General features: G+C 42.0%; 1 protein-coding gene across 1 annotated transcript; it reads left to right on the top strand.

Annotated features, from left to right (window-relative positions):
- Positions 1 to 1862: 1862 nt before the first annotated feature.
- LOC134947864 (cytochrome P450 2B1-like) lies at positions 1863 to 10539 on the top strand. Its single transcript, XM_063935708.1, has 9 exons — positions 1863 to 2055; positions 2836 to 2998; positions 3428 to 3577; positions 3932 to 4092; positions 5108 to 5284; positions 8165 to 8306; positions 8863 to 9047; positions 9533 to 9674; positions 10263 to 10539. Exons 1-9 carry the CDS (start codon positions 1882 to 1884, stop codon positions 10445 to 10447), a joined length of 1479 nt encoding a protein of 492 aa, XP_063791778.1. The 5' UTR covers positions 1863 to 1881; the 3' UTR covers positions 10448 to 10539.
- Positions 10540 to 10962: the final 423 nt, after the last annotated feature.

The following is a 10962-nucleotide window of genomic DNA, read 5'->3' as shown; positions in this document are numbered from 1 at the left end:
CATTGTAAAAGATGCATACATAGGCCCTCATTCCGAGTTGATTGCTAGCTGCTTTCGTTCGCTGCGCAGCGATCAGGCAAATAATTGGCACTTCTGCACATGCGTATGTGGCGCAATGCGCACGGGCGTCGTACTATTACAACGAACGATGTAGTTTCATACAAGGTCTAGCGAAGCTTTTCAGTCGCACTGCTAGCCACAAAGTGCTTGACATGAAGTGGGCGTTTCTGGGTGTCAACTGACCATTTTCAGGGAGTGATCGGAAAAACGCAGGCGTGCCCGGAAAAATGCAGGCGTGGCTGGGTGAACACAGGGCATGCTCGTGACGTCAAAACAGGAACTGAACAGTCTGAAGTGATTGCAAGCGCTGAGTAGGTCTGAAGCTACTCTGAAACTGCACAAAATTATTTTGTAGCCGCTCTGCGATCCCTTCGTTCGCACTTCTGCTAAGCTAAAATACACTCCCAGTGGGAGGCGGCATAACGTTTTCACAACTGCTAAAAACTGCTAGCGAGCTAACAACTCGGAATGAGGGCCAAAAATAGTGTATCTACACACGGACATTGAGTAACACAACTTCGTGTGAATCAGCATACAGTATGTGGATAATTACCGGACTGGTGAATGTTTACATCAGCATGATACGCTACTAAGACTATGACCATGCTGGTGATGTGACAGATCATGATTAACATGTTTTTTTAGAAATATTCATTTTTTAAAAAGCATTCTGTCCTGTTCTATAACAGTGATACCAGGGTCAGTACTCACAGCCTAGGCTGGTAGCCACAAATCAGTGTATAGTCACTCTCAGTACTAGGCTACTATATGCTGGGCTGGTGACACAATAGCAGAAGCCCAGAATTTGGGATCCCCTAGTCCTAATGTAATACATCTGTGATCTGTTCCACATAAGACTTTATTCCGTAATACCCCATTCAGACCGCCTAAGGCGGGTCGCTCCCAAGAGCCTGACAAGGATGCTTCCTGGGTGCAACACACCTCAGGCCCCTCTCCACCGCTGTCCCCAACCCGGCATATTACCGGGTTGGTGACATCAGCGTTGACACGGCAAGTGCCGCCCATCCACACAGAGCGAGCAGGAAACAGGTCACATCGACTCGGCTTCCCGTTCACACAGCACAGCGAGCTGGGTTGAACGTGTGTTCGACCTTGCTCACTACCCGAGTTGGAATAGCTGGTTGCTCGCCCCGTATTATTCCAATTGAGCTCTTTCAGACCGCAAAGCAACACGGATTATGCACGCTTATGTGCAATAACCCGTGGTCAAAGCTGGCGGTCTGTAAGGTGTATAACTGAATCAGGAACCACAAAAGCAGGTTTTTATGCTGGTTAGGAGGCACATCTCGGCATGTTCTATAAAATCTTTTCTACCAACTTTTATTTTTACCTTTTCAGTGGTAAAAAATTTCATTCACAAAACATTTTAAACACATATGTAAATATTATGTTAATAAGAAAGATTTAAGATATTTTACAATTTTTGAAAAGAGATTCTGAATCCACTCATTAATGTATATTGAAAACTGTGTCTAATTTAAACAGTGTTTCTACATCTTTGATGATCCCGTCCTAAACCCAATGAGAACACAAAAACATATAGTTTATATTTAGCAATGAAATCACTATTAAGCAAATTCATCCTAACAATGTAATGATCACTCAGTTTGTCCATTTCAAAATCAATACATTCTTTGGCACATAGTGGAAATATACTTTCCTGTATGATGACAGTGGGTAACACAACCTACAGGTCACACATTTGGGATCACCTGAGGGGGTGGCTCACAGCGTGCATAAAAGGGAAATCCTTGTGTACAGCATCATTACAGGTCTCAGGTCTCCAAACTTAGAGAGAACATGTTGCTGCCTACTGCTGTCATTATTCTTGTCCTGCTTGGTCTGGTCTGCACAGCATGGCTGAAAAAGGCCACCAAGGTGCAATCCCTTCTGCCGCCTGGTCCTCCCCCACTTCCACTCATAGGTAACATTCACCATATAACTCCTGGAAAGTTCCTGGTCTCACTCCAAAAGGTAAGAAAGAGATTTGGGTTAAACCAATGCTAGTAATTCAGGATGCTTTGGGAAATGCAATGTAGGTATGTGCAAAGCATGGCCATTTGTACAAAGGCTTTAATTATTCTTAATATGTAACTCTTTTCTGCTTGGTGTGGGATTCATAGATTATAATGCCAGTGTGCGTAATGGAAAAATGATTAAAAAGTAGTAATTTCTATTTTATATACATATATGTTTAATATAGCTTGGTCCCTACAATACGCATTTTCTGGGTAATGTATCTTAATAAAAACGAGATCTATATTTAGCTGTAATCTAACCCTGTAACCTGTATCAACAAAAGCATTATTTATGTACATTTCAAGAAAAGAAATATGATTACTATTAAGTGTATTTCATAGAGACTCTCACACTGACACCTGTGAAATATAGATATAATAGCATTAAATCGTTCAAATGGTTATAAAAGATACATCAATATAGTGACAGTTTTTTAAATCATAATGATATATTTTTGAAATTCACGGTGCAATAAAGTTAAACAAGAACAAACTACTTATAGTACAATATGTTTGTTTTAAAAAAATTTAGAATATGTCCTGTAGCTTTAAAATTTCCAGTACATGTCAACCAGGTTCTGTGTTTTGTAAAATAAATAAAACAAATGCTATTATAATTTTTTTGTAAAATGATTAAATAGAGTAGTTTAAACCTTGTTCCTTCACATTTTTAATTCACTTATTAAAACAGAAAAATTAAATAAACTTATACCCTCACTCCTGGTTATCTGTGCAGTTTCAGGAAAAATATGGACCAGTGTTTACTATATACATTGGATCTAAGCCAACAGTGGTGCTTTGCGGATATGATTTACTGAAAGAGACCCTGATAGACCAGAAAGATGCATTCAGTGGGAGAGGGAGAATGCCATTGGCTGAATACGTGCTGAAAGGATATGGTGAGTGAGCTGTGATGTCATTTTATATATATATATATATATATATATATATATATATCCTTGAAAAACAATGTATTAAGCATCTAAAACATCAGAAACATTACCCTGGTGGTGTGACATTGTTTAGTTCATTGAGTTCCGCTGTCTACTATCTTTCTGTAAGGGGGTCTGCAGACATCTGGAGATGTGCACCCAGGCGTTATTTATTCTGTGGAGTGCCAGTCATGATTAGAGATAGATAGATAGATAGATAGATAGATAGATAGATAGATCTTTTCTTGGTAGATATAGGTGCAGTATTTACATGCCTGCTCTATACTGCATTTATTATAAGTGTATAATATAGTATAGTATGGATGTACAGTACGGGATGGTATATCAGATAGTGACATGTAGGACATTTAACTTGATGAACATTCCCTCCCCCAGGTATCATTGGCAGCAATGGGGAACGCTGGAAGCAAATGCGTCGTTTTGCACTTACCACCCTAAGGAATTTTGGGATGGGGAAGAGAAACATAGAGGAGAGAATCCAGGAGGAGGCAATGTGTCTTGTAGAGGAATGTGGCAAAACTGAAGGTACAGAAAGACTTTGTAGCTCATACTGTAGACACTGCAATGCCCAGGTCTCGTAGCTCACTTCTGTCCATGTCACCCTGCAGTAGGAGGGGCAGACTCCATATCTCATAGCTCTCTTCTGTATATGTCACCCTGCAGTAGGAGGGGCAGGTCCCATGTGTCATAGCTCCCTCCTATCTGTGTCACCCTGCAGTGGGAGGGGTGGCCCCAGGTCTATACTGTAGATCCCTTGTGTCTGTGTTACCCTGCAGTAGGAGGAACAGGCTCCATGTCTCATAGCTCCAGGCTGTCTGTATCACTATGTCACCTTGCTGTTACCGGTGTCACTGATATTACTATTTGGTGTCTGTCTAGGGAAGCCGTTTGACCCCACGTTCCTCTTTAGCTGTGCTGTATCCAACATTATCTGCTCTATCGTGTTTGGGAAGCATTATGAGTACAAGGATGAGCGGTTTTTGACTCTGCTGAGAAATATCAACGGGACCCTGCGCTTCATGAACTCTTCATGGGGTCTAGTGAGTATCAACACAACAGAATACCCTACCCAAGGGTTCATCCATTAAATGTATAAGCAAGCTCGGCATATAGGTTGGGTAACACTTTTCAGGGTTTATATGTTCATTTAATAATATTTCAACTATTCCAAAATGAAAAATGTAGATCAATGGTTACTGAAAATATAAGATCATTGGGGGCAGGTAATCTGCTTAATATTACAGCAATTGACTTTTGATCATGAAACTCCTTTTCCACTAGTGATGCGGGTCGCAGCCGGGAGCCTGACATGGGTGCTACTTGGCTGCAACCCGCATCAGAGCCCCTTTCCCACTGCACTCATCAACCCGGCATATTGTTCAACCTGGAAAGCTACCCGGGTAGGATTCCCCATACACTTGCCCCCGTGCATTTACCCGTGTTTTTTGAGCTAGTGGAAAAGGGGTATAAGAAACACGGGAGGGGAGGGGGTTTCTAAGCTTGGAGAGAGATAATGTGGAGAGCGATAATGGGGTCTATTCATGAAGCAGTGATAAAAGTGGAGAAGTCACCAAGTGGAGAAGTTGCCGATGGCAACCAGTCAGTGTTGAGGTAACATTGATAAAGTGCATTCTATAACATTATATGTAGCAGCTCTCTTCACTGCTTCATGAATAGACCCCTTTGGTACCTGCAAATCAGCTCCTGACTGTCATTTTGCAAAACACAGCCTGGAAAGTGTCAAATACGAGCTGATTGGCTGGTACTTTATCTCTCTCTGCTTTATTTACAAAGTGTGATACATCTCCCAAAATGTCATACGGATAAGTATCAGTTTTGGGTATAATGTATCAAGCTGCCATGGCACCAATCAGTTTATAGCTAACATTTTATAGACTGTATATTGTAGCTAGCTCTATCCTGGCAGGGTAAATATAGTACATATTGTAGTAAGACTGGTGCTAAACATGGCAAAAAGCACCAAAAATGTTGCTTAATATTCTATGACAGTCCATAAACAGAGCAATAATCTGCTATACTGACTTGATATTATAGATTTTTTACTACTTCCATGGGCTGCTGATCAATGTTCCGGGGCCCCACCAGCAAGGTGTGCACTGTCTGACAGATCTTAAATCATTTGTCAAGGAGAGGGTGAAAAGCAGCTTGAAGACCCTGGATGTCCTCTCTCCCCGGCACTTTATTGACTGTTTTCTGATTAAGATGCAGCAGGCAAGTAGCAAGATGTTCTTACAGTATGTTAAATGTTATTTTGTTTGCTGTCTTGGGGGCATATTTACCGATGGTCGATTTCCATCGATTTTATCTATACAAATTGATGGAAATCGATATTGGGTTTTTTTCAGGTTCTAAACACATGCATTTTCTAACAAACAATGTTTGATATTCATTTGGTAAATGTGTATTTTAGCCCCTGAAACACAATATCGATTCAGATAGATTTTCATTGATTAAAAGATCAATAAGACCATTGGAAAATATACCCCTTATCCTTTTCATTAGAGAACATTGGGGTATAATATGCAGGGCTGTAACTAGGGGTGTGCGACTGGGCTCTGTGGGCAGCACCATTGCTGCCCAATGGTCTCTGCATTTGGCTAGCAGGGTGCCTAATGGTACCGTGCAGCCAGGATCACTGCAGACTCCCATCCCCCACCCCCTGGAGTGTCCTCTGGATGCTCTGGGCAATGCTGCACTCACTGGTGCCAGTGACCCTGCCCCCTCCATGACATCATTACCTGGTGTCACCATCTCCTTTATGTCCTGATTGGCAGAGCCGGCCATAGGTATAGGCAAACTAGGCAATTGCCTAGGGCATTTGATATGCCTAGGGGCATCAGCAGCTTCTGCTGATTAAAATGATATGCGGCATGCCTATATTCTGTGTGTAGCATTTCATATGCAGATACAGCCAGTGTCTCACACAGTATATAGGCATGCTGCATATCATTTTAATCAGCAGAAGCTGCTTGTGCATCCTAGCCACATAGCAATGCAAATAAGTTTCATTTTAATAGAAAAAAGGTGCCCAACGTTAGCATTGAGGCAAGATTTATGAGGACACATCTGTATCCAAGCAGAGGCAGAGGTCACAGTGTTAGTGGCATGACTGTGTGCATGTGAGTGGGTTGGTTCTGCAGTAGTGTTCGGAATATGTGTAAGGAGCATTATGTGTGTCATGTAAAAATGCATTAACAATGTGCAACATATGTGTGTCATTATGTATATAAGGGCATTAATAATGTGCAGCATATGTGTAACAGGGTACTACTGTATGTGTGTCATGTGTATAGGGGCACTAATAATGTGCAGCAAATGTGTAGGGGGCACTATGTGTGTCATTATGTGTATAAGGGTATTAATAATGTGCGGCATATGTGTACGGGACATTATGTGTAAAAGGGCATTAATAAAGGCTGTCATAATGTGTAAGGATCATTATGTTTATAAGGACATAAATAATGTGTCTCATATGTGTAAGGGGCATTACTGTGTGGAATTATGTGTACTAATGCATTACTAATGTGTGGCATTATATGTATAAGGTGCTCTACTATGTGGCCTTGCGTATAGAAAGGTCACTACTCTGTCGCCTAATGTGAGTAAAGAGCAATAGGGTGTGGTGTAATGTGAATAAGGACTAATTCAGTGTGATGTAATGTGAATAAGGGGCTCTACTGTGAGCAGTAACATTTATAAGGTAAAGTGATACTACTGCGGGATGTAATATGAATTATGGACACTATCGCATGATCAAATGTGAATATAGTTGCAGTACTGTGTGGCGTAATTGGAATTGGGGTTACTATTGTGTGGCAATGCCCCTTGTCAGCAAAAACACACCCCTTTTTGGGCTGTGTGCAAATGTGCGAACTGTTCCTATTTAAAATATAGGGGGTACAAACACCAAAATAAAGACCGCTATGGGTGAGGGGTGATGGTGCTGGGAAAGAGGTGCAAGGTCAGAGGCGGAACCAGCGGTGGTGCTAGGGGGCACCAGCCAAAATCTTGCCTAGGGCATCATATTGGTTAGGGCCGGCTCTGCTGATTGGTCAGGGGGCATGCCTCTGACTGTGCAAGGACTGGGATGCCCAGCATCCGGTGCACCATAGATTATTGCACTACTGCCATGCTAGACGCAGAGTCTCCACTGTAAGCGAATATGCAGCTAGTTCAGTGACAGCCTGAGGCACTCCTATAACAGGCCCATAGGATGAGCATGGATAGCCATTCAGCACCCAGGAATGCCCTATACATTTCACACACCATGCGTCTCACTACTGCGACTCTGTGCATCCATGTGCTGTACCAGATTCTGTACAAATAATGTCAGATAGACTCTGGCAACTCTGGGCAGCATCACATTTCTACACTGTCACCTGTATAAACACCCCATAAATATCCCCTGGTGTTCACAGCTTCACACTACCAGTCTTGTGCATGTATAAGCAGGTATTGTTGGGGATTCTTATGCTGGTCCTACACTGAAGGATTATTATTATTATTATTATTATTATTATTATCATTTATTTATATGGCGCCACAAGGGTTCCGCAGCGCCCAATTACAGAGTACATATGCACATAATCAAAACAGTGACTTACAGTTGAAATCAATTTTGGACAAGTACAGGGTAACTAAGCATAACTACACCAGTAAATGACAGAGATAAGTTCCAGGTGGCCCAAAAACTGTGATTTGGGCAGTTGAGAATTATTAAAGAAGAAAAGGGTGAGCACATGAGGGAAGAGGGCGCTACTCGTGAGAGCTTACATTCTATTGTTCAGATCAGCCAATGAAACAGCAATCTGATCTATTATCGTTCAGTGGATGGACATAAACAATAATCATTCGCAGCCTGAAAGCATCTGAAAGACGGGCTGGATCATTTGGTTTGATTATCAAACCTTTCCAATCCTTCTGACCAACATTCAGCCCATTCCACACTGTAGTGTACAGAGTTGCTCTGATTATAAGACCATCGCTCTTCCTCCAAACCACCTTTCGAGTCACCTGCACTAATAGTACTTTCTATGGCTGGCACTGGCATCAGTGACTTGGTGGCTAATATTATGTGTCTTCTTTGCCTAGGATAAGGAGAATCCAGACACAGAGTTCCACATGGAGAATCTTGTGTCATCTACATTAAATTTGTTCACTGCTGGGACAGAGACCGTCAGCACCACACTCCGATATGGCTGCCTCGTTCTACTCAAATACCAAGATATTCAAGGTAATGACAATAATACTGGATTGGATATTATATGGTTACATTTGAAAGCAATGCACTGGGGCCCCGACACACCCATTCATGGGAACCAATAAAAAAAAAACTCCTAACATGTCCATCCTGCGGTCCCACATAGTCTCTCCAAATGCTACCACACAGTGAATGTCTGTCAGCACTCTGACTGGTGGACAGCTCCGGCCATCCGCCAATCAGAATGTTGACTGTCATTTACTGTCTGGCTGCAGGCTTGACTACCTTGTTGCTCTGATTGTGTGACCACCTCCTGTCCCAGCTTGAAGGTTCCAGTGTGCCTATATGTTTAGATGACTCTGTCTGGGTCTCATCAGAACACTGAAATGAGTTGACTATATCACAAATAAAATGTTGCACTCCTCTAAATATTGCCACCTTATTAATATCCGATTTTGTATTAGTTTCCATGTCCACTTATTAACACTACATCACAACATATGCTTCTGTCAAACAGGGTTATCTTCTACCTCTGTCCAATCACCTATTTCCCGCAAATAGGGTAACTTCCAGTTTCTTCATTGTTTAGGGAAGATCCAGAAGGAGATAGACCAGGTAATAGGTGATAAGTGTCCATCAGCAGAAGACCGATTCAAGATGCCTTATACTGAAGCTGTAATCCATGAGATCCAGAGATTCAGTGATATTGTCCCCACTGGGCTGCCCCACCGCACAACAGAGGAGACCTCAGTCCGAGGCTACGTTATACCCAAGGTAAATAATACTCTGTATTTCTGTGCCTGGCAAGGGTATAATCCATACATGACTATTCTCCACTAAGGTCTGTGAGACTCCCAAAAATAGGATGACTCTCTCCACGTGGTGACTCAGTAGGCCGTCACACTCCACAAAGCCGCACATTTGCCCCGTTCCCCCATTGCTGACCTGCCTGCCTACTCCCAGAGCTGACAACTATGATATAATTTTTTACATTATGGTTTTATCACACTGCACTGATCTTATCTAGAATAGTAATGCACTTAGGAAACTGGTACCTCGTGCCTCAGTGATATTTCTAGTTTTTCTCATGAATATTGTACCTGCCTCCATTCTGTGCAGGTAACGGGTAGACTTTAAAACATGAAATCACAACTATAGAAAAATGTTAGAATGAGTTTTAGTAATATATGCGTAAGATTAATATGTATCTCTCATATAAGCAGATGTTGTAATATCCTTCCCTTCCCATTACATATCAGGACATGGATGTGCTCCCCTTGCTGACGACTGTACTGAAGGATCCTAAATACTTTCCCCAGCCGGAGATGTTCTCCCCAGAACGGTTCTTGGATGATCAGGGGGCGCTAAAGAAGGGACTGGCTGTGCTGCCTTTCTCTGCAGGTGCGGTGTCTTTTGTGCTTGTTATGTGTATCATGCACTTAATCAGACTCTGGACTAATTGTCCAACATTACCTCAATGACAAGTTTACCAACAATACTGTTTTCCATCTTGTTCTGGCCAATGGCGCCACTCTGTCCCGCGGTGCAGCAGTAGTGCTGCAGAAATCACTGGGAAAATGGTATGGTACCATTTTCCAATTTTTTCGCACATGCCCACTAGGAAAATCAATGGGAAAATAGCCACCACGCCATTTTCGCGGATATCTGTGCATGTGCTGTTGGCTCTGGGACAGTGCTAGGGTCCCCTAGGGACCTCGCCAAGATTCTACAAATGTTAAACAGCTTTATTTCTACACTACAATTTAGATTTCAGTTTGAACACCCACCACCCAAATCTAAATCTCTCAACTGCAGCTGCACCTGCAGTGCAACATGTTTTTTTCCCCAATTACTTGCTTACTTGCTTTACTTACAAACATGACTCAGGCCCTATGTGCTTACCGGCCACAAGTAGTTTTTATTTAAGAAAAAACCCTACAAAACCTTTTGCTGTGAATGCGCTTACTGTATTGATACCATCCTTTTTAGGGAGGCGGCAGTGCCCAGGAGAAGGTCTGGCCCGCATGGAGCTGTTTCTCTTTCTCACGATTCTCCTTCAGAAGTTCACCCTGACCACACCGGTGTCTCCCGAGGACTTGGACTTAACCCCTGAAACAAGCAGCGCTGGACACTTTCCCCGATCCTACAAGATGTCTGCCATACCGCGTCATTAGCACTCTGCCACCTCTGCACTTCAACATTTATTTTAATTTATAATGATAGTTTTATAGCTTTTATACTTTAAGTATCCGTGACTTTTCTGTGACTTGACTGAAAACAATAAAATATTATTTCTTACAGATATCTGTGTTGTATTTATTATAGGGAAATATTAATTACAGAGCGAGTGGGTTATTATTCTGAGAAGTTATGACACCATGCCGACTAGAATGTAACGCTTCATGCTATCTTACAATACAGCATGTAAACTTATAAAACCAGGTCACTTACTAACATTGCTCACATGCACACATCTTCACTAAAACCATAGCATCGAATCAGCAATAAGCTTTATCTGTCTACCATAAGACAAGCAATGAAAGCTAACGTCTAATTAGTTCATCTGGTTTTAGTGCGTATTTGTCATTTTGAGCAATGCCGTTAGAAATCCCAAAAGGTATTTTGCAAAAGTGAAGGGAGCACAAAGTGAAAATAAAGCACACATTGTGGGTACAAAGTGAAAATAAAG

This window comes from Pseudophryne corroboree, chromosome 8 (genome assembly GCF_028390025.1).
Source record: "Pseudophryne corroboree isolate aPseCor3 chromosome 8, aPseCor3.hap2, whole genome shotgun sequence".
Classification (NCBI taxonomy): domain Eukaryota; kingdom Metazoa; phylum Chordata; class Amphibia; order Anura; family Myobatrachidae; genus Pseudophryne; species Pseudophryne corroboree.
This window is presented reverse-complemented; position numbering and strand designations above follow the sequence as displayed.

Excerpts from the sequence above, each read along its gene's own strand:
- LOC134947864 (XM_063935708.1), top strand. The coding sequence starts at position 1,882 with ATGTTGCTGCCTACTGCTGTCATTATTCTTGTCCTGCTTGGTCTGGTC. Across the intron at positions 5,285-8,164 it reads TTCTGATTAAGATGCAGCAG|GATAAGGAGAATCCAGACAC; the intron begins GCAAGTAGCAAG and ends TTCTTTGCCTAG. Across the intron at positions 9,048-9,532 it reads GAGGCTACGTTATACCCAAG|GACATGGATGTGCTCCCCTT; the intron begins GTAAATAATACT and ends ATTACATATCAG.